The 23,625-nt window shown below is 47.8% G+C and overlaps 1 protein-coding gene and 1 long non-coding RNA gene across 5 annotated transcripts in view; one reads left to right on the top strand and one right to left on the bottom strand.

Moving 5' to 3' along the window:
• Positions 1-276: 276 nt before the first annotated feature.
• LOC148051000 (uncharacterized) overlaps positions 277-23,625 on the bottom strand; it is a 32,467-nt gene continuing 9,118 nt past the window's right edge. The window contains exons 1-5 of one of the 4 annotated variants that reach the window (XR_015700733.1): positions 20,636-20,762; positions 14,728-14,783; positions 9,403-9,569; positions 9,048-9,177; positions 277-1,627 (exon numbers count right to left, since the gene is read on the bottom strand). This is a non-coding gene — a long non-coding RNA (uncharacterized LOC148051000). Of the gene's footprint in view, positions 1,628-9,047; positions 9,178-9,402; positions 9,570-14,727; positions 14,784-15,249; positions 15,427-15,595; positions 15,684-20,635; positions 20,763-23,625 lie in introns of those variants that run through there. The other 3 variants (XR_015700732.1, XR_015700731.1, XR_015700734.1) reach the window with 3 other exon arrangements.
• On the top strand, positions 17,447-20,670 carry IRX5 (iroquois homeobox 5). The gene is made up of 3 exons (XM_087740554.1): positions 17,447-17,994; positions 19,253-19,658; positions 19,904-20,670. The coding sequence occupies exons 1-3, from the start codon at positions 17,746-17,748 to the stop codon at positions 20,668-20,670; spliced, it is 1,422 nt and encodes a 473-aa protein (XP_087596680.1). The 5' UTR covers positions 17,447-17,745.

The raw sequence follows: 23,625 nt of genomic DNA, 5'->3' as shown, positions 1-23,625 counted from the left end.
GTGACAGTGGGTGGGGTGGCCTCTCCTGCTGGAGGTGTTCTCCCCTCTTCGCTAAAGGCAGCTTAGGGCACCATGTGTCAAAACCAGTTCTCCTGAGGCATGTATTGGTTGAGGCAGCCTCTTTGATGAGTAAAGCACAACACTGTGGTCTCTAGATAATGGAAACATTTGTACCACTCACGCACCTTGACCAGATACATTTTCCTGAAATATGTGTCCTGTCACCTACACACGCTCACACCATCTCTTTCCACTCACACTAGCACACACAAGGAGTAAGTCAAAGAGCACAAGTTTATTTTATATTATCCAGTATGTCTCTGAAATGCAAATATTATACATGACAGAACTGAACAGCTTTCTAACACATCCAATTTTTACTACATCTTAGAGATGTAACTGCACCTGCAGAAAAGACCACACCACCACCAGCTCCTCAACAACCCTCTTGCCAACACACCACCCTCCCAGATACACCCGTCTGTGCAGCTGGTCTGTGCATTCCCTGCTCTTTCATCAAAATGACCGAGGGTGCTAGTTAACTAATACTTGATAACACGATTAACTTTGGCTGAAATAAGTCTGGCTGTGCTCAGGGAAACAGTTCAGTTTGCTTCCCTAGCAGGGGCAATAACCTCCAGGAGAGAGTGAGCAAGCAAGCGTGCATGAAGCCTCCTTCTTTAACCAGCACAGCTGCTGACAAAGGAGGCTGTATCTCTTGCCTTCCCTGAAGTTAATCCCAGCAGTTTAAAGCAGACTTGTGAAAAAAACATGAATCTGAAGTTACTCTAAAATGCTACTCCAAGGACACATTAGTTCCACTAGAGTCAAAGTATAAGCCAGACGCAATAGGTCAAGTTCTAGTCGAAGAGATGCAGAGAAAGTAAGAGCTAATAATTCTTAATTTGGCATAACATGACATTCCCAACAGCTTCTGTCTCTCCTTCCAGTAATTGCGTCTTGGCAGTGTACATATTAAAAAAAAAAAATCATTGCACAAAAGACATTTTCTGGTGGAAAAAAAAAAAAAGGCAAAAAGCAAAGCACCTTTCTTTGCAACACTGTCATTCTGAAAACTGAAGACGCTTTCACTCAAAGGAACAATACACCCACCAAAACATGAAGGGGACAAACCCTCATTCATTCATTATTTGTTTAAGAATTACTAAAAAGAAACATTTTTGCAGGAGGCTAAGGCAACAGTAATTTAGACAATAATAAATTGAGCATTGTCAGAATAACTATTCCATTGAATAAAAGAACACTGACAAGAAACTTTTCACATGGCATTCAACAGGCATTCAAATAAATGAATGAAGTATGCAAGTTAAATTGCTTCAAAAATAAAGACTTTCCAGCGGTTTACCATAATGACAACACTGTATAGAAAGATACAATAGCTCATTGTAGCCTAAAAATTGCCAGTTTTATTTTACAAAGATGACTTCCAAAAGCATCTTGTCATGACAATCAAGTTTTGAGGAAAAAAAACAACCTGTCATTTGATAAATAGATTAAATTAACTGTCATTAAAACCACTTAAGCACTCCTCCTTCCTGTTATCCTTCTCATCTCGGCAGTAACTGATAAGAAGATTTCAGGGAGGCTCAGTCATTGATGGCAGGATCTAGAAAAGAAACAATTTTGCATACAGTTATCATTTGCATTCACAGCTTCTAGTTATCGTATTTCACTAACCTGCACTTAATTGGCTTCCTTCTGCCACTGGCATGAGCACAATGGACCATATACTTCATACACATCACCACTCACTGCTGCATTTACACCTTATACCACGAAAATATTGTAGTGGTTGCATCCTACCACGTTAACGGTGCATACAAAGGTAACATTAACAAGGTCTTGTTACCCACTAACTATGAATTGCGAATACCAGCCAGTGCATTAGCCAGTAAGAATCAGACATACTCATCATCATGCAGTTCATTATTTATGGGACACGGTGAACTTGAAACTGGTAGATTTCTCTGTAACTTCTGGAAAATACACCACTTGACCATGGAAACATACTACCAAAATAAGTGAAGGACCAGATGCAATGGTTACAACAGAATTAGCAAAGAGGAAAACTACAACTGCATGTTTTCCCCAAAACCATTATCCAAGATTTTGTTTGGCTAAGCAAGCAGCTTCTTTAAGAGGAAAGGAGGACATGGATTAGTCAAAGAAAAAGACCCGAGCCTTGCGTAACCAGACTAACTCCCGTGCATCCCCAGAAGGCTGTGTGCACAGCAACTCCACTTCCAACATACAAAGTAATTAATTGTATTCCCCACATTAAAGCTACCATGGCACACCTCCACCTTGGCAGATTTCTAGCTGGCTTTAATCTTTTCCGTCTTCACATGCCAGGTTCCTCACACCAACTGGCCCTCAGTGACAGCTGAGCATTTAATGCCATACAACACCTTGATGCAAACAAGTTTTGCCCTTTCTTCCACTTTTTGCTAGACTATGCTGCCATTTAGTCACTGCACTGATGTAACAACTGCACTTTCTTCTACTGCACTGCAGCTGTACATCTACTGACGTGACAACGGGAAGCAAGGGGCTTCATCCCTACAGGAACGTAGCTGCCTTTTTCGTTAGCAACTTGCATCCTTTTTCATGCCGAGGACAGAGCATATGGTCCTTCGAAGGGACATCAAAATAAATATGACAGGTCAGTGCAATCATCATACCGAATGAATTCAAATGATGCCATATCTAAAATGAAATGTGTGCACATAATAAAGATTCAAATGACAAAAAAAATCCCCTACCCTTTATCCCTCTCTGAATTATTTATGAATTCTGCAACTCCAGCTGTTGCCACCAGCCCAAGGACATTACTTCATTTTGGGAATGACACTTCATATTAAAAGATAAGTTAACAAAACAAAACAAAAAAAGGACACTGTGGACCCTCCTTAAAGGCCACAGCAAAGCATAATACATCTTTTCCCAGCATTTACAGAGGACAATAATCAACAATCAATTCAGTTCATGTTTCTCAACTTGTTTCCGTAATTCCAGACACAGATTTCAACATTCATGCATTAAGTCAGCCATGCCTTTTCAACCATGGCAGTTAGGCAAGACTCTCAAAGCATCTTGGATCCTCCTCCTATTTTTTTAGGGTTATCTCCCTCTAACAGTTCACCCTAAACCATATGCCACTATACCAAAGACTCTGTGATACTATTTCAAGTTAGTGAAAGCTTTTAGTACATAATATGGTCATTCCAAGAAAATGTGAATATTAGGCATATATGGAATTGCTTTTGATAAAAGCAATTATTTGTTCATAAATTAAAACCTAAAGAAACAACTTCAACACGTGTAGATCAGGGCACAAAGAATTGATTTCAACTAACCGTGACATTTAGATTAGCACATTCTACATAGTGCTGTCTGCCCTCTTACAGACTGCTCTGATTGAGGTTCCATCACATACTAGTTCTTAGATTTCAAACAAATTGAGTGGGGGGGAGGCCTAGCCAGTAAGCATGATTTCCATCACCTACATTTACATGCCCTCCCCTCTCCCACACCCCTTCTCTCAACTAAAACAAGTTCATCGTTTATCTGTAGGGCAGAGAACACAGAGGCAGAATAAATGGGGGGGGGGGGGGGGGGAAAATCAACCATTGGTTTTGGTTGCCACCTTATTCATAGTGGAATCCGACAATTAAATAGGTATAGAGATCTGAACTGTTACATAAAAACACCCGCACCATTAACATTGCACCAGCTTCCCACAACAAGAACATACTGAGACAGTGTCTTCACATCAGGCCTGAAATGAACTGAAATGGGCCAAAATTTGCATGTCCCCAAGTGTCAAGGGACATATGATCCCTAAATATTAGCCCTTCATGATTTACCAACAGCCTCTTCTCCACCACAAAGGAGATTACTCTGTTCTTACCCGCGCCCTTCAATTCACAGTGTTTTCTGCTTTTACTTTTACCTAACTGAACAGCAATTGGGTTTATGTTCTGCTCCTAGGAGAGCCCAAATACCACAAGAACTTTTAACTGGTTAATGATTTGGTGGTGTTGTTTGGTTTGTTGTTGTTTTTTTTTTTTTTTAAATCCTCCATAGTCACCTGAAAGTGGACTAGCAATTGTAGCAGTTCTAACACTAAAAGGACATGTGTGAATAAACCTAAGAGCTTCCAAGGTGTCACCACCAGAAATCTCCTGTTTCACGCACAAAGCTTGCAAGTCGTTTGTCAGCTTCCTGCAGCCGAGAACACACCGTTTGCCATTGGTGCCAAGCACACAGTTCAGGCCTGAGCCAGAATGCCAGGCCGGTGGGTATTTAATAAGCAAACTCATCTTTGGGAAAGACAGCAAAGCAAGAGATGTTACCTGTCTTGCAAGTGAAACAAGCCAATGGCTTGCAAGCAGAGCCCGCTTTGGTTTAGCTGTCAGCAGTATCCGCTTTTGTTCAGTTTGGTGCCACTGAGCTCATGCAGTGTTATTCAGGAAAAGGAGATGTAGTTAAAACAAACATTTATTTGCCCTTCAGTCTGCATCAGAACTGGCACCCAGCCCTGAACACTCTCCCTCTTCCTCGCTACTGTGGGAAAGCTACTGAAAGAGGACCTTCCCTTCCCATCTCCTGCTGTTGGCCAAAGAAACAAAAGGTACAGAAACAAAGAGAACAGGCAGAGAACTTGGGATGTGTAAAATACCACTGGGCAGTTAAGTGTTATTAGCTGAACCTTTAACTTCCAAGAGCCTCAAGTTCTCCTGTTGTCGCTGCTATATATTTGAGGTTATTACTCCCTCCCCGTTAACGATTCTCCAATATTTTGCAAATCCCAGGTGTTATGCACAAACCCTCTCAAAACTGTAATTATTTACAGTTGTAACCCACTCAAATGTAAATCACATCACATTTTTCTGAAAATTAACAAATTAAAACCCAGGAACATATCTCACATTCCAGGGTTGCCATTTAACTCTCAATGCCACAGGTTCTCAAGTGCCTCCTGAAATACTTTCTAGCTGTGCTAAAGGAATGACATTTGGAAAAATCACCTGTGTGCTGACAGGAAAACATCCTTCTGAAGATTTTCACAAGCTAGTCGGATGCAATTGAAGTTAGTCCTCAGAAAATAAGGAAAGTCGTCTTCGTGCCCAAACATGCTCACTAAATGCTTCTGGCTATGACATTATTTCATAATTGACACATTCTACACAAACACCTCAAGAAAATATCTTTTTTTGTATGTCTGGATTACACAGCTATTTATACGCAGTGCTTTTGCAGAGCCTTCCCAATGTTGCACAATGCTCTCGAATACAAATGACAAATTGATCCTTTCGGATGATATTTTTTTTAGCATTCGATATTTTTAATGTTAAAAAAACCCTGTACCTCAACATGGTCCTTAATCTAATCCTTACCCTGAACAATTGAAGTACATCCGTATTAATCTATTAGATGCTTTTCCACACCACACCTATGGCACTGCATAAATTACTGTAATTTAAATGAATTACTGCTTGAAAATTCTCATTTGGTAAGAAACATGCAGTGTTACAAGGCACCAGAAAGAAAAATGTGCACTATGGTAACTAAGTTTTATAACACAGTATATCTAGGTTCTCATAAACCAGCTATTCTAAATTGTTAAAGGACAAGAATATTAGACCGATCACATAGAATACACATCAATATGTCCAAGAAATCAATAATATGAAATTAAATCTACAGTTTATTTAGATACATTTCCATGCCCATATATGCAGAATCCACTTTTAAAATGCCATTAGGCTGGCTGAAGAATATTATTGCAAAAGACATTAACACCAATAGTAATTCTATCTCTGCCCTGGATAACTTGCATTTTTCTCTTTAAACGTCTGATCTGCTGAAACGCATCAAGGAAAAAGAACTCGGGGGGAAAAAAAAGAAAAAAAACAAGGATAACCCCCCCCAAGTTCTTTTGTTACATTATTCCACATATTACAACTGTTTAAGGATGACTTGTTTAAGACTCCACATTTCAACTACCTAACAGTAAAGAATGAAAAGCTTCTTGCTACAAGCTAAAAAGAAAGTCTTTACCATGCTCCTTGAAGAGCTCATTTTCACATTACTCAGGCTTCATTATGCTGAATCAATATTCGTTTAGTCACTGGGGTTATTGACATATTTTAAAATAAAAGTATACCCTTCAGCTACTGCACTCATTACGGGTAATTTGTCTTGTCAGGGAGCAGGGAATATTATCCCAGTCTTTCAGGGGCTGACGGCCCATGGAAATACCTCCCCTTGGTTACAACTGTAAATAATTTTAAGGTAAAATATTGAAAAATCAATGACTGTTTCCTGCAATCTGTCACAAACAAATCAATCATAATCTGCACAGCCAGAAAGTATGATTTGAAGGAGATGAGAGCAGATGTAATTCTTGGCTGGAATCTCTCATTTCAAAATCACTTCACATAATGGTGTCATCATTTAAACACTTAGCAGTCACTGCAACTGCCACTCATAACATCTAGTTGGACAAAACCGCAAGGAAGAGGAGGAAAAATGTCATGGCTGTTATGTAAACAAACACTTTATTTAAATGGTTGCAACATTAGCAAATTTCACAGATAATACAGCTAGGCTTGTCTCTCCACGGAAGTCCAAGACGCTTTTCTTTCTCAATGGAAGACTGTCTATAAATTAGCCTCTCAAAATGCAAAGCATTTTAGAACAAAACTAGGCTTCACAAAAGGTGAGCAATAATATCTGGTACTAATACCATTTCTAAAAATATTTCAAATTGCATTCACTCCAAATTGCTCATAACAGAATTACGCATCAAATTCTCAAGAGATTAAGAAAGGAGAATTGTCTGAGGGTACCTTTGTCTTTTTAAGAGCAATAAGGATTTCAATGCTTCTTTGTCCTCTACATATTACATTTCACATGTAATTTTCATTAAGCACACACCGACTCAACTTTAGTGTAGGTAACCACTGCAGAGTACAGGGGGAAGAAAGTCATAACCTACATAAATTAATTGATAATATATTTTCAACTTGCACTCAAAGAGATTAACTGTTGTATATGGAATTACATTTGTATAAAGGATCAATTTATACATAAAGAATTAACTACTGTGCAGTCAAAATGCTATAAACTGATCTTTGTAAATGTGAATCATTTGTGTAAAACTAATCTATTTTTATAGAGTAACACTAATGCTTGGACTGAAATTATTTCCTCATTTATCCCCCCCACCTCACCCCAGATGACATTTTCACCCTGACACTACAGTGTTCAAGAGACTTCTGTGCAGATCACTCAAGACAAAAAAGCAGCAGACAGGATGAAACTGTTGTGCAACTGCAACCATGGGCCTAAGCCTGCATTCCTTGCACAAACAAAATTTGCAAATGCTCATGGAGTGTTTCACTCTGGAGTCTATAATTTGAGCTCTTAATCTTTAATGTGCAGAGCCCGTTATCACATACTCATTTTAATCACATTAACCTTACCAACTCATATTTCTGAATATTTATCTCACAACTGTGAGACTACGAAAAAAAACGCAATCAAAAAGATTAAATTATTTTCTCTTTTCTTGAAAAAAAAAAAAACCACCCTTAATACTGTTTTTAAAAATTAAAGAATGGGGCATATTGTACATCTAAGTAAACCTCTCCAAGGTTTGCCTTCCTTTAAAGCAGGCTTTAATTCTCTTCATCTTCTACATGGAAAGCACACATCTCTAACTCTTTATTGATACACATCAAAACCACTATTGTTCGCAGCAGCTGGACAGATTCTCTTCCTTAGCAAAATAAACTATTGAAAAAAAGAGAAACTAAAGTCTTAGCCCAGAAGAAACAATTACTGCCTTAGAGGCTAAGTGCAGGAAAACTGCAAATACCAGCCGTGAAGTGAATCAGCTTATCATGGGGAAAGGCCACTCTATTGTGAAAGAAAGCAAGAGGAGGCAGAGAGTGAGTAATCACTAAAAACAAGAGTAGCTCCTAGAAATGAGTTGCAGTACCTCACTTTTTCCCTGGATGAGATCTACAATGAAGCTATCCAATAGAGAGACAGCCTCAGGCCCATCAGCCCTTTTAAATCTCCTCACTGGCCAACCGACACCCACAGAGGGGAGACCCTGCTTACTACATTAAGCCATTCTGGGTGGGAGAAGCGGTGTGCCATACTGAATGTGTCAGCATCTTTCCCCAGCGCCATTCCCCTGAGCCAGGTTGTTATTTCTCCTGACAATCACCTAATTAGGTGGGTCAAGAATCACAGAAGATAGAAGAGATCCATTCTTCCGACATGCCAGTTCTCCTATTTGTAAAAATGAAGGCAATGACTCTCCCCCTCCATTGTAAGGCACTTAATAAATATTAATAATAATTAAGTCAGTCACATCTCCCAGACAACACTGTCAGATCTTTTCTTGCAATATTTGAGAACTATTGGGCTCAGGAGGGAGCTCCCACAAGTTCCAGACAGAAAAAGACTCGCAAATTCCATCCTTGGATGCAAGAGGTCGCAGAGGGCTGCGCCACAGCAGACATTTCACAACCGCTCCCTGACAAGGGAAGCCCTAAGATAGAGCAGCACATGCTGCAACACTACAGATGTTTATGGAGCGTTCCTGGGTCAGCACTATGAGTGCTATTTTCTGCTGGACAAAACGTTAAGATGCTGTAACAGCTAAGAGGACTGTGAAGTTTTTCTGGTTAAGAAGTTGAACTAGCTTCAATTTCTTGAATGAAAAGATGTTTTTCTTCATTCCATCTTTCTCAAGAAACAAAAGAACTACAGGTTATGGAAAGAGAGCTGAAAAAAGCAAAGACACCACTGGCTAAAAAAAAAAAAAGCTAGTAGTATTTCCTCTACTACCCACCTTCTCAATTTACCGCTCTCACTCATAATGTTCATTTAAGCCACCAGTATATGTTCATCTATTTAATGCAGCTCCACATGATCACTGAACGATAAAGCAGTGCAATATTACATCATGCAATATTACTGATACTACACTATTATCAATATTCTACCTAATGAAGTTGATAAAGTCTTCATGTTTGGGTGTTATGGAAAGAAAAGTCCTGCTTTGAAATAGCTCCTGCCTTCCAACTCTGTTCTTCCCTTCTTCAGCATTGCTTAGACCAGTCTCACTGAGCTCATCTGGAGAGGACAACAAAAGAAAGAAAGAAAAAAGACCATATGTATTACAATGCTTGTCATCTGCACCACATGATTTTCTTAACAGAAACAGGACTAAAGCTGATGTATCTGGAAACATGAATTCTGCATTTTGTTAGAGACAGAACCCAGTAACCACAACGGGAAGAGCCACTACTGTAATGCCTTACTTAATGAATCATAACATACACAAAACAAATTACTTACCATTAACTCTGAACAGGACTTAATACGGTTAAAGAGAGCTGCAAGCCCAGATGCATTCTGGCTTTGTATGAGGTCTCTTCCTGTACTCAGGTGGGTACAGGATAGGATGAACTGCTGGATTCATTTTCCCCATCGTGGACCTCACTGCTTCTGCTCTTGGGTGCATTCTGTAAAGGCAAACAATGGACATACGGAGAACGGGGAAATGGAACAAAAAGATAGTATTTGTCACTAATTTAGACAGCAGGTTTCTCTTACAAACAAGGATTACAGACTGAGCAATGCAAGAGTTTCTTCCCCCATCAATCTAGCATGTTTGTTAAATCCCACAGACACTATGCTAGTACCACATCCCACTGGATGGTGTTCAATTCTGCATTTTCTAAGAGGCATACCATAAACAGGTGCCTATGGAAATGAAAGACCTGTGGAATATGAAAATTTAATGGTATTTAGCTAATGAATCAGTAATAGCATTAATAACTTGCTTTTGCTCAAAAGCACAACAGTCTGATAAATTACATGAGTACGGACACCAATTTAAATCTGAACATTTCCGAGAAAAGCAGAGGGTTCCAGTTAGGTAAACAGAGGCACAGAGGTTACGTGAACAAATCTAGGTCATAGGATGTGCCAGAAACTGAATGAGAAAACAAGCCCAGGATTCAAGACTCCTAGTCCCTTCCCTTCTACCAAGTCTTCCCATCACCTTCTCAGCCAGTATAAAAGTCTCTCAGCCATTCCGCAGCCTTCTCTCAGACAACTACCCGGGTGACCTCGGTTTAAGTTTTACTTAGGGACACAGTAGCACAGCTTATACCACAGAGAATATCAGCTGAATTTTAACTGAAGCAAGAAATTAAATACCAAAATGAACTTAAGAAAAAGCAAAGAGCAAAAAATACCTTAAAAATAACTTTTGAAACCTAGGCTCTACAGAGCTGTCCTCTTCCTAAGAGACATTCATGGAACCTAATGCCTACAGAAGCTGAGAGAGGGTAAGATCCTCCCTAGACAACAGCCAAGAAGTCAGCACAAACAAAGTAATTCTTGCACCGTCGATATCATAAAGAAGTTATAGGGTCCTTTTTATAATGACAGAGTATTCTTAATAAAAGCTTCAAGCAGGTTTTATAGCTGCATATTATCCAATGAAACCAGTAATAAACAGCACTGTAGCATTATTTAGTGCAACTCCAATACGCCAAGAGTCGCAACCTCAGTTTTATTTATCACACAGGCTAAAATGTTAGGTCTTGGCTTTACAGTAGCAGCCAAGACTGTAGCTATTTTATCCCAGCACACTGCCATCTGGATATTGATACTTTGCTACGGGATATGAAAGAAGCACATAGTTACCTACTACAGCTTAATTGAAAACAGAGGACCTACGTATTATACCACGCATTATTCTATACAAAATTAAATCTGAAGGGAATGAAAAGTTCTGTAGATGTCAGCAAAGAATATTTCAGAGGTAAACGCTGGGTTCTTGATCTGCAATAGAAATGCTGAGAAATACTGTGAAAAACGTGTGTGTGTGAAAAGAAAAAGCTAGTTCTTGCTTTGTTAGGGGAAAAAAAAAAGACCTCAGGAAGATGCATCTTCTTCAGGAAGAGTAGCAGAGTGATCAGTCACAAGTTTATTAATACAGCAAAGTCTCTGTTACGATGATCCACATTCACCTTGAAAGGTCCGACTGGCTTGCTTTTTTCCTCAAACTGATTTTTATATATATATATATATATATATATATATATATATATATTTTTTTTTTTTTTAAGAAGATTCCAGTTCTACAAATACATTCACTTTAATCTGCAGAAAACAGCTGCAAGAATCATTCACATCTGCATTATCTACATTAAGGAACAGAAACTAAAAAGCTCCAATATTAATAAAAATCAGAAATTATGAACTGTTAAAAAGAATTCCTTGGGTGTAAGTCTAGCAAGGCTACCTGGCTTTACGTTTCTCCTCAGAGACGTAACGCCGAGCTCTTGCAAATACCGGTCATAAGGACTGCAAATATATTTAAGTAGATAAAACACAAACCCTTTTGAACATGACACTGCTATTAAAAGTCACCCACCTCTAACACCCACACTGGAGGCCAGATTCCAGCTACAGCAGCTCCCGCCACGCTGCAGCACCTGCGGTTGAAAGGGAATTTGCCACCGTATGGAAAGCTACGGGCACATGCACGTCCCATAAAACGGCATGGGGAGCCGCAGCCATCCTTCCCACTGAGGTGCTCCTCTTTCACAATAAGGAGCCAACTAACAGTAAATGTGGCTTGCTTTATGTGAAAAACTTGTTCAGACATGACAGAGAGCAGTTTTTCATTTTTTCCACTAAAGTCAACCATTAGGAGAGTCTATTTTCTGCATATGCCCATGGAACCGTAAGCAAAATAAACCCTAAAGACATTCTTAACTTAGTCTATATTATGCCAACAAATTCAAGCAAATCACGCTATTTAAGTTAATTACAGGAAACTTCAAGGAAATTGAAATACAGTTTCAGGTTCTCCCATGATACTGTCAAGATCTTTGGAGTTACGTGTTCAGTACAATAACTACGTCCTTAAAAGGCTTGCCAGCTGCACTTCTGTGTACACTTTTATTCCACATACTAAACAGGTTTGCTGATGCAATTTAAAAAAGGACTGAGACAGATAATCAAGTTTCTTTTAGCAGACAAAAAGTCATTTTACGTAGAAAGGCTTGCCGAGAAAAACAAAAGTCTGTCTAAGCTACCTAATACCTAATTGCTAGACACAGAAAAGAAGAGTTATTCTAGGTGTTCAGGAGTTTACACGTCAGTCTCAGACCGCAAACACAGAGAGTGCTAACAAGTAGAATCTCAGGCAAAGTAAGTGCAGGCAGAAGAAACAACAGAGAAGTGACGGGTGTCTTGCAGAACTCTTCCCAAGAGCACTCACCTAGGCTAAGAGCCACCAAACGCCGGCACTTCCGCTGCAAGTACTGACCCTGTAACTCCCAGCACTTCATCTTAGGGAAGCCAGCAGCAACACGCACACGACTAAGTACCTGCAGGAAAGTGCCCCTAAGTTTTACCGCGGATGCTTCAGCCAATATTTTAGATACATTGTTTTAGCTCTGGCTCAGCTAATAATGTATTGATTTGACATAGAAAAACGCAAGCCCCTCCCTCCTCTTTGCACACTAGTTAGTTTTACTTCCATGGCAGTGCAACAGTGAGAAAAGGAATTTTTTTTCTCTTCATGCTTAATTTAAAAGATAAATATTCACATATATTTATTTTGCTCTGTTATTAGTATGAGTTGTTAATACTTTTAAATACACTGTATAAAACATCTCTTAGCAGATGCTTCCAGCAGCAATTTCCGCTACCATCTGAGTATTACTATTTTGTTTATAGGGACAGCTTTAAACAGAACAGAGTATCTGGGAGGGCGATTATTTTTTTTATTATTATTATTATTTTTGGTTGTTTTTTTTTTAACAGGATTCCCTTTAACATCACATACAGATCTCCTGATAATATATTCACAAACTGAAGTGGAGAAACAAATTACTCAGTAAGTGGCTAAGGTCAGGTATTCTGACAAAGAAATATCAAAAAGGTTTTGAGAAAACAGCCTCCTTCTCATCTACCCCTGTAAAAAGAAAAAAAAGTTGAAATGATCTCCTAATGCATCTCCCTTCATAATTCATGCCGAAAGATGACATTTTCTCAGGATCTTAATTAAGATAATGATGAACACCTGTGTCGGCATTCTTTGGCAAGACAGCATTATCCATCATAATCTTTTAAGTACTCTCAAAAAAAACCCAACAAAATCGTATGACGGAACCAATCTGTTGCCTCTCCTTGCACTAAGTTTTACATCTCAGACACACACAAGAACGATTAGATCTTTAAAGACCGCAATAAAAGCAGGATCGTTAGATTTTAAAGTTTCAACAGAAAGTAGCTATTAAAGTAATTAAATTAAGGTGTATCACATCCAAGATACCCAAGTTTAACTCCATTCACTACAAGCCACCTGCAACCAAACCACTTACAGTTAGAGCCTACCAATGGCTGTAATTTGAAAATACAGTTTGCTGTTATTTTCAAGATCACCCTGCCCCTTTTTCCCCTCCCAGAAAGAAAATATTCACAGCTGATCCCTATTATATGTTCATGCACTAATTTATTAAGCTATTTTACGCTGTACCACATATGTTTGCACACCCTACATGAAATTATGCAAATGAAACCAGTGTAGAAAAACAAATATGCAAGTTCAAATATTGCTACATTTTGGGTCACCACATTTTGTGCTGTTGTCTCAAATCCAAGTTCCCCCCATGTCAAAACCCTACTGGAGTCCGACTACTAAAGTAAGCAAAGACCATTTTAAACAGCTTTGCAGGACCAGCCCATCAGACTGAAGACTATGAAAATAGTGACTTTAATTATTTATTTATACAAGCTGAATTTAAATTCACAAGCCTTAATATAAATAAAGCTAAGAGCGCACAGCCAGCCTGCAAATCCTACCCATCGTTAAGTAAGAATTGAATGGTAAATGTTTCTTCTGTTGCATTAATGGTTTAGCTTCCAAGAAATTATGACAAAAATATATAAAATACAGAATTTTAATATCAGCTTGCGCTTATATCATTTCACTGGCAGCTGCAAAGCAGACGAACACCTGATATCAAGAACTCATCCATACCTTCAAATGTACATATCTTCAGTAAAAATGAAGTAGCAAATGTATCCTCAAGCCCCACATTTGTTACTAGAACCGATAGAACTACATAACCAAGAGTCCTGAAACAAACTTCTTATTTTCCTTTAATGAAAAAGCCGAAAAGCCCTGCAAAGCAGATTAGTCTTAGGCTTTCACATTTTAATATGCTTCTATCGGAGGAAAAAGTTGCTGTGACTAGTCATTCAGTAGAGCTATCAATGTGCAAATAAAGCAGAAAATAGAGACATCCTTAAGAAATGAGTCTCAAATTTGATATAAAGCGAAGGTGACAACCACAGCAATAGAACTATAAACTAAATGTTTCAATATCTTGAAGAATTATCTACAGTTCTTTTAAAACTGCAAAGAATATAATAGTGGCATAATGTAGTGAGAATGTCGGTTTGACAGACACTTACAATCCTGATGGCATAAGAGTCCTATTGCTACCGTTTATTAATCAGCTCTGGTATTATGTTGCAGTGCAGGAAAGTATGCATGAACTCACCACAGTTTCCAAAATGTACTGCTACAGAAGCAAGATTCTACTGAACATCAGAAATAAAGAAGGTAATTTTATATGACATTAACCTTACCTCCTCCTCAAAAAAGTCAGATGCCATGGAAAGATGGTTAAAACTTCTGCTTCTCCCTACAAAGAAACGTGGAAGGAAAAGCGGTTACTCATTCTACTCACATATAAAATGAATGTTAAATGTATAAAGGTTTACCGGATGATATCTCACTCCTCGAACAAGGGGTATTGTCAGAGGGTTACGACAGAAGCACTTTTGAGTGGAAAAAGAAATGCGGTGCTCTAGAGCGATAGCTAAAATTAACCCAGGGACAAGTATCAGTGACACCGTGCAGCTGAAAACTGATGAAAGTGCACACCTGTGTGGATTGAGCATGTAAGAGAGTGTGCGAGCCGGTGCTAGACCCTTCCCGGTTACCGGAGACAGAACCCACATGGATTTTGAACAGAGGGAACACCAGACACTTCCAAGTTAAAAACAAAAAAAAAAAAAAAAAAAAAAGGGAAAAAGAAGCGAAAGGCGGGGGAAACGCCAGACAAAGCGCTGCCCGACAGCACCACCGAGGAGGGCGCCGAGACCCACCTCGCCTCGCCGGGCTTCCGTACGCCGCTCCCGCGATCGCCGCCTTACTGCGGGGCCCGGCGCGGACGGCGCGGCAGCGCCCTCCGGCAGGACGCGGGAGGACACCGGCCCCGGGACGGCGGCCGACAGCGGCCCCAGCGCCGCCGCCTCCCCGGGAGCGCCCGCCCGCCCGCCGGCCGCGGGGCCCGGGCAGCCGGCACGGCCGCCACCCGCACGCAGGGCAGCGGCGAGGCCCGCCCGGCAGGGGGCGCCCCAGCGCGGCGGGGCAGCGCCGCCACAGGGCCCCGCGGCCCCGACGTCCCGCCGCACGGCGAGAGGCGCCGCCGCCGCCGCCCCGCTTCCTCACCTCGCCGCCCGGGCCGGGCCCGGGCCGGGCCGGGCCGAGAGGCGGCCGCCTCAGCCCGCAGCGCCTCCGCGCGCCGTCCTGTCAGCGCCGCTTCCGGACTCCCCAGCAACCGCGCCGCGTGCCGCCACCGCCACCGCCCCTCCACACCCCCTCCTCCCCGCGCTGAGGGACAGTTCCGCAGGCCAATGGAAGAAGGGGAGGACCCACCGCCGGCGGGAGAACAGCCAATCATGAGCCGGGAGGGGCGGGGGCGGGACTGGCGGGGCCGCGGCCTGCTGGGTAGTGTAGTGCGGGCCGCGCCCGCCTCGCCGCCCCCGGCCCCGCCGTGATCCCCCCGGGGACGGCGGGTAGCGCGCTCTCCGCTCGCCCCGCCCCGCCCCTTCCCGCCGAGGCGCCGCCGCCCCCGGCCCCGCAGCGGGGCTGCTCGGGAGGGCGCAGCCTCCGCTCCGCCGTTTGGCTGGGGGGCTGCGGCCGCTGCCGCCGGGCAAAACCCCCGGAAGGACGGAGCGGGGCGGCGGCGGCGTCGCCTCCCCGGCGGCCGGGGGAGCTCCTGCCCCGGCTCGCCCGTTTTAAAACACAGTCCCCCTCCTCGCGTCTCCGCGTCCTGCCCGCTGGGGCCAGCGGCGAGAGCAATTAGGGCCGGGAGGTGCAAAAGTTACAAGATCAAAAAAAAAAAAAAAAAGGAAAGAGAAATCTAATTAAATCGCCCCCCCCCCCCCCCGCCCCGGGAAAGGCCCGGCGGGTGCGGGGCGGGTCCCGGGTGGCCGGGGGCGCGGAGCCGCGGCGGAGGGCAGGGTCCGCGGCCGCGGGAGCAGCGCCTTGCCTCAGCCGCGAGGGAAAAACAGCGAGGAGGGAATAAACCGGGGTATGTTCCTGTTGGGAAATGTATCTGGTGGAATCAAAGGAGATTACATCTCCCGATCGGCGGGGATTTATCCCGGTTCATATGGTTTTAATCTGCTTTCGCCTCGACCCGTGCATGAGCCGGGGAGGGGGAGGATACCTGGTGCGTTCTGTAGGTCCGCGGGCAAACCCGCACGCCGAACCATTTCTGCAGAGCCACCTCCGCCCCCACCGCTCCCCCGCCGGATCCCCCTTCCCCCGAGACCGGCGCTGGGAAAGACCGAATCCCGCCCGCCCCGCTCTGCTCGCGGCCCCCGAGCCTCCGCGGAGCTGAGCCCCGCTCCCCGCCGCGCTGCCGCCCCCCCCGCCGCGGCTCCGCTCGCACAGCCGCCGCAACAGGTCCGGCGGCGGGGCGGCCCCGGCGCGGCCCCCGCCCCGACGGCGCGACCGGGCGCGCAGCCCAGCGCTGCCGGACCCGACCGGACCGGGCCGGGCCCCGGACCGGCGCTTCCCCGCCGAAAATCGCCTTTTTTGTTTGGAAAAGAAAAACGAACACCACCACACCCCCCGTATATTCCACCTCCAGTGATTTAGTGGCGGGAGGGGCAGGGGGCAGAGAGCAAGAGGAGGGGTGGCTGCGCAGAGGGGGAGCCGGGCGGCTAATAAATCTTATTAAATATCTTTTTTTTTCATATACTGATTGGCTTGCATTCCAGCGCAGCGCGGCTCCGCACGGTATTTAGCACATGAAGAAAGTTGGAGCTGATCTTAAACGGCTCGGAGGTGACTGCAATCCAGGAGCCGGCGCACTTGAGCCTCTGAGCGCCGGGGAGGGCCGAGGGAGCGCGGAGCCCTCCCGCTGGTTGGGCCCGGCCGCGGCAGCCCAGCGGGGTCCTGCCAGTCCTTCCACTGACAACACCCCGCGAAGGAGGAGCCTCGCCGGGCCGCGCAGAAGGCGTCAGGAGCCGCAATTTCCAACTTAGCATCTTGGCAGGACCCTTCGGAAAGCGAGAGCGAGGAGGAAGGGGGAAAAAAAAAGCCCCCCAGTGCAAGGGGGGGGGGGGAAGAGACAGAGCGGGGGGGAGAAAAGAGAGGGGGAAGCGAGGGGGGGAGAAAAAGGAGGAAGCGGTGCCAGGCTGCAGGCGAGCGCGGAGCAGCAGCCCCGGCACAGAGCAAGGTGCCGCCGCTGCCCAGCTGGCGAGGGCGGAGAGGCGCCCGCGAAGCCCCGGCCGCAGCGGCCCCAGCCCGGCAGCGCGGCGGCTCCCTCCCGGCGCCTTGGGCTCCCGGGTATATGTGTGCGCCTGGCCATGTCGTATCCTCAGGGTTACTTGTACCAGCCGTCAGCGTCCTTGGCTCTCTACTCCTGCCCGGCGTACAGCACCAGCGTGATCTCCGGACCCAGGACCGATGAACTTGGGAGATCTTCTTCGGGCTCCGCTTTTTCCCCTTATGCCGGATCTACCGCCTTTACCGCCCCTTCCCCGGGTTACAACTCCCACCTCCAGTACGGCACCGACCCGGCCGCCGCCGCCGCCGCCGCCTTCACCTCCTACGTGGTAAGAGCAGCCCCGGGCAGCCGGCACCGCGCCGGGCACGGCGGCATCCCGCGGGCGCCTCCCCGCCATCCCGGGCCTGCGTTTTGTTCCGATTTCATTTTTGAGATACCGGGCACAAAAGGGAGCGCGGCTCCCCGCCTCGCCGCCCAACTTTCCCGCATCGCTGCCGTGTGCTGCCGCACACTGTTGCTGGCGGCAGCGGCGGGCAGGGCCGGGCGCGGGGGGAGCCGCCGGCACGGCCCGGGCGAGACGGGGCTGGGGCAGGCGGGGACCGATTTCATTCCCTCAAAAAAAAAAAATTTAAAAAAAAAAAAATTTTTTAAAACAGCAATCGTAATTCCGCAACAATTAGCTTGTTGTGATTGAAAAGGGAATTAACCCAGCAGCGGCCGGCGATGGGAGAAATCCGGGCGATAAACCCAGGCAACTTTCCCCTGCACGGCGATAATTAGGCTGCTTAAATAGTGCAGAGCTCTAATCCCAGGGCCGCGAGCCGCTCCGCGGGCGCTGCGCGGGAAGGGAAGGGGGAGGCCGGGCACCGCGCCGCCCTGCGCGCCCCGGCCCGGGCATCGCTGCCGCACAGCCCGGCCGCCGCCGCGCCCCGCAGTCCCCCCCAAAACCCGGGGAGTTTCGCTCAGCTTCTCCCCTCTGTTTAGGCTCCAGGCAGTTCCACAGTTGCCTCTTTACTTTTTCCTCTCTTTTCTTTTCTCTTCTTCTGCTTCTTTTCTCTTCTTCTTTTCTTTTCTTCCTTTTCTTCTTTTCTTTTCTTTTCCGTTCCTTTTTGTCTGCGCTGCTCTTCTCTTTTCTTCTCTTTTCTCTTCTTCCCTTTATTTTTTTTCCTCCTCCCGCCCCTGGCCTTGCCAGAGGAGCGGCCCGGCCCGGCCGCCTGGGCCCGGCAGGTTGCCCGCCGCGATCGCAGCCCGGGGGGGAAGGGTCTCCCCGCCGCTGGCCGCCCCCTCGCCGCGCTGCCCACTTGCTTTTCCGCGCCTGCATTTGGGGGAGAGGCGCTGGATCGCTGCAGGCGGCCGGTGGCCTCCTGGGGCCGGAGCCTCCCGGCCCCGCCGAACCCCCAGACCCTTCCGCCCGTTCTCCCGGGAAGGAGCCGCGGGAGAAGCCGCGCAGGGCCCGGCGCCGGGGGAGAGGCGGCGGGGCGCGGGCAGGGGCGGCGGGCAGGCCGTGGCGCTGCCCTTGCCGTGTCATTGCCGCCCCGCGGCCGCCTGACCTCGCCCTGCCGGGCCGCTCTCCCCTCTTTCCCCAGGGCTCGCCCTACGACCACACGCCGGGCATGGCCGGCTCCCTGGGGTACCACCCGTACGCGGCGCCGCTCGGCTCCTACCCCTACGGGGACCCCGCGTACCGCAAGAACGCGACGCGGGACGCCACGGCCACCCTCAAGGCCTGGCTCAACGAACACCGGAAAAACCCCTACCCCACCAAGGGCGAGAAGATCATGCTGGCCATCATCACCAAAATGACCCTCACCCAGGTCTCCACCTGGTTCGCCAACGCGCGGCGGCGGCTCAAAAAGGAGAATAAAATGACCTGGACCCCGCGGAACCGCAGCGAGGACGAGGAGGAAGAGGAGAACATCGACCTGGAGAAAAACGACGAGGACGAGCCCCCGAAACTGGAAGAGAAGGGGGACCCCGGGACACCGGACACAGGTAAGGCAGCGGGCTCGGCCGGGCCACCGCGGCCGCGCCCTCGGGGCTGCCCCCGGCCCGGCCCGGTGCGGCGGCGGGGCGGCCTGTCCCCCCGGGCGGGCAGCCGGGGCGGGGGGAGCCGGAGGGCCGCGCTGCGGGCCTGGCGGCGGCGGGGCCGCGAACACGGCGAAGTGGGTGGGCGGGTTTGGGGGCGCAGGGCGAGCCCGAGAGCTGCCCCCCACCCTTCTCCTTTCTCCCCTCCCCAGGAGCGGCGGATCCCAAGGCAGCGCCGGGCTGCGAGCGCCTCCAGGAGTCCCCCGGCCCCCGGGAGGCCGAGGGCGGCCTCAGCGACTCGGATTGCAAAGAGCCGGCGGAGGAGCGGCTCGACGGGCCGCCCGCCCCCCCCAAGGCGCCCGGCGCTTCCCCGCTGGGGCCGTGCCCGGCGGGCCGCGGGCTGCCGCCGGCGGGCGGCGAGGAACCCCCGCCGTACCGCCCGCCCTCCGCCGCCTCCGGGCCGCCGCACGCCGCCGACCTGCACCCGCTGCTGCCCGCCGCCACCGGCGCCTCCGTCATCCACTCGCCGCAGCAGGCGGCCCTCGCCAAGCCCAAGCTCTGGTCGCTGGCCGAGATCGCCACCTCGGCGGACAAGGCGAAGGAGGCCGGCGGCGAGGCGGCGCCCCCCGGCCCCGCCGTTCTGGGCGGCGGCGGCCCGTCCCGCTCGCCGCCGCGGCCGCGCTCGCCGCCGGCGCAGTGCCCCTTCCCCAACGGGGCGGTCCTGCCGCGGCCGCTCTACTACACGGCGCCCTTCTACCCCGGGTACACGAACTACGGCTCCTTCGGGGCCCTGCACGGGCACCCCGCCGGCGGCCCCGCCGCCGCCGCCCCCGGCGCCCACTTCAATGGATTAAACCAGACTGTCCTCAGCAGAGCCGAGAGCCTGGCTAAAGACACTAAAATGATCAGGAGCCAGTCCCAAGTAGACCTTTGCAAAGACTCACCTTACGAACTGAAGAAAGGTATGTCCAACATTTAATATCGGCTTCTCCTCCTTACCCCCTCCCGGGACTGTGGTTTTGTTCTTTTTTTTTTTTTAATTTATTGAGAGAAATAATAAATTGCTTTGGCAGTTATTTTTCCACTACCAAAAGAAAAAACAAAACAGAGAAAGACCAGCTGCCCCCTCCCCCCCCTTCAGAAGTTTATAGAGTCTATTGGAAATGGCTGGGTGGAAACCGCCCAGAAATGTCTTAACCAAGTGAAAAGCAAACGAGTGACACACTCTCTCTCACACACACAAAGAAGAAAGATTTGTATTAAATCTTATTCTGTATATTTAATGTAGCTTTTTGTATTTAAATTGATAATACAGTATCTTTGAAGTAAATTATGAAATCAAGACACCTGTACAGGCATTAATGTTGTTTTCGTAATATAAATATATACATTTCTGTGTCTTTTTCCGAATTGTTTCATAGTTTTAAAATATATATATACAAGTTTAATTTAATTTTTTATGCCTATTGTTTTTTTTTTCCTTGGGTGTGAGCTAAACGATAATGCAAAAAAAAAAATAGGTTATACTTATTAGATACAAAAAACTGCAGCCGCCTTTGTAAAATGCAAATATTTAATTAAAAGAGATTTTTAACAGAATCAAAACCACTCTTTTTTTTTGCAACGGGCAGATACGTGCATAGCTGCGGAAAATAAAAAAGCAAACACGTTTTAAAAGTAGACGCAGGGCTGCGTTTAGGACCCTACAGTAGCACCTGAAGCCTTTTTCAAAGTGACTGACGATTTCTAAAAGGTCGGGCTCCGGCAGCGAGAGCCGCCCGCGGGGCTGGGCCGAGGGAGCGGCGGCGGGACGGGGCCGGGGCCGGGGCCGGGGCCGGGTGCGGGGGGAACGCTCGTTCCGGAGGTAAAGGCTTAAATCAGGCCACGCACAAAAGCACTTGTTAGAAACACCAAATCGAAGCGCAGTCCCATCTTTTAACCTAATTACTTCCAATCAGTGTCGTGTTTTATGCAAAGCAATCAGCTGGTGAACTTTGCTAATGAGTTCGATTTTCTGCCAGATTTAGCCCGCGTCGCTGCCGCAGAGGTGCTGCGGCGGTGCCCGGGGATGGGGATTGCACAGGCAGAGGAGCACGGTGCGCCGGGGGACGCCTCGGCCCCGGCCCCTTCCCCCCCCTCCCCTCCCACCCCCCGGCGGTTTGCACCGGGGACGGCGCGGGCTGGGCGGCCGGCCGCGGGCGCGCAGCCCCGCGCAGGGCCGGCCGCGGGCGCGGTGCTTCCCGCCGCTGGCAGGTAGGTGTCACACTCGGCCCGAGTTTGGCTCCCGCCGCCCGCTCGGCGCTGCGGGAGCCCCGCGGGGCCGCCGCGCTCCGCGCAGCGCCCGCGGCGGGTGGCGGCGGGCGGCGGGGCCGGGGCCGGGCCAGCGGGGCGCTCCCAGCCACCGGCCGTCCCCTGCCTACGCCGCGCCTTTCTGTGGCTCCACGGCCCGAGCGGGGGGCAGAGCGGGCCGCTGGGCCAGTTAGGGGCTCCCCAGCGGCAGCCGGCGCGGAACTTGCCGCCGGCGCGGAACTTGCCGCCGCCTCCCGAAAGGCAGTCCCCGTCGGGCGGTGACCCGAGCAGCCCGGGTCCCCTCCCGACAAGCAACGCCGAGGAACTGTTCCAGCACCCAGCTCCGCGGACGGGTTTTTCCCAGTTCAAATGGGATTTTGTGGGCGACGGTTGTACGCGAGCGCATCGCCGCTGTCAATGTGATGGGAATATCGCTGGGACCGCTGGAGCCGGTGCCGAGACACCCCTCCGTTTTGTTTGGGTTTTTTTCTTTACGAGCCAGATAATGATTTTGTAATCTCTTCAACTTTGCCAGAGCCATTTATTGGCTGTAACAGGTTTATTCATGCATATTTACATTTTACGGGACTTTAAATAGTAGTTTGTATTTTATGTTTTAAAGATGCAGTCCATGTTCACTTGGTTATACGATCTTTGTAGATAATCTGGTTTAAAATCAAAATTGTTCCAAGCTGAATGTGTAAAGAGTCAAATACTCCTGGGATAATAGTATGTTATTTTGTCACTTTATAAATTATAAATGAATTTTTAAAAAACGCTCCAATTCCTCGGTTGGATCTTTTATTTCCAGTCGGGGAGACCTGCGGGAAGGCGTATTTTTCGCGCAGCAGTGAGCTTTATTGGACTCACCTGCCTTGTTTAAAACGGGAGAAAGTTGGCGTGGTGAGGGGCAGGAGCAGCTCCGGCGTGCGGGCTGAAGGCAGACCGCCGCGGGTCGCCTCCCGCCCGGGCTCCTCCCGGCACCTTTGCTCCCGGCGGGCATCGCCTCCGGCTGCACTCGGGCAGATCTCCCGAGCGCCCGTCGCTACAGGGAGACGACAGAGCCCCTGCGGACCGCGGTCCGGAGACAACAGGTCCCGCAGGGGAACGACTATGCCACAATAAATAGGTTTTAATTATTCATCTAGCTATGTTGTTTTTTTTTTTAATTGTCACTCTACCTTTCCTCAGCTGATCTTCCTATCTCTGAAAAAGCTATTTTGCAAAGCAGCTTAGGAGCCTCGCTCGTTCAAAAGCTCTATTCCTTATCATCGGGGCTATTTTGAATAGGTCTATCAGCGATCTCAATACGGTTTTCGTTTGATGTATAAATTCCTGAGGGAATTAACCGTTTCCCTTAGGTTGCAGCCTGTCGCCTATTTTAAACCATAACTATTATTGTAGCCCCGTCGATTTCATACAACAGTTTTATTCTTCACCCTTTTCCCCTGCCACGGGAGATGTACCCTACAGCCTGTCTTTAACATAAGCACGATTTTCCTAGTTTCTTTTTTACGACAGTGCTGGGGGGAGGGGGCAGCGTCCGCCTTTTTTGCCTCTGGCATGTTAATTTGTCGTTAAAAAAAATTCGAGGGTATCTTAAAATAAAATTAACGTCTGCTGCCAATTAAAGCTGTCGTAGGTT

Source organism: Nipponia nippon, unplaced genomic scaffold (genome assembly GCF_047370975.1).
Source record: "Nipponia nippon isolate SJK-2023a ecotype South Korea unplaced genomic scaffold, ASM4737097v1 scaffold_7, whole genome shotgun sequence".
Classification (NCBI taxonomy): domain Eukaryota; kingdom Metazoa; phylum Chordata; class Aves; order Pelecaniformes; family Threskiornithidae; genus Nipponia; species Nipponia nippon.
The sequence above is the reverse complement of the archived record's forward strand: the minus strand, read 5'-3'. Positions and strand labels throughout refer to the sequence as shown.

What these genes read in the sequence shown, in the direction of transcription:
- IRX5 (XM_087740554.1), top strand. Translation starts at nt 17,746, where the DNA reads ATGTCGTATCCTCAGGGTTACTTGTACCAGCCGTCAGCGTCCTTGGCT. An exon ending in CCGCCTTCACCTCCTACGTG is followed by an intron (nt 17,995 to 19,252) that starts GTAAGAGCAGCC and finishes CTCTTTCCCCAG; the next exon opens with GGCTCGCCCTACGACCACAC. An exon ending in CCCCGGGACACCGGACACAG is followed by an intron (nt 19,659 to 19,903) that starts GTAAGGCAGCGG and finishes TCCCCTCCCCAG; the next exon opens with GAGCGGCGGATCCCAAGGCA.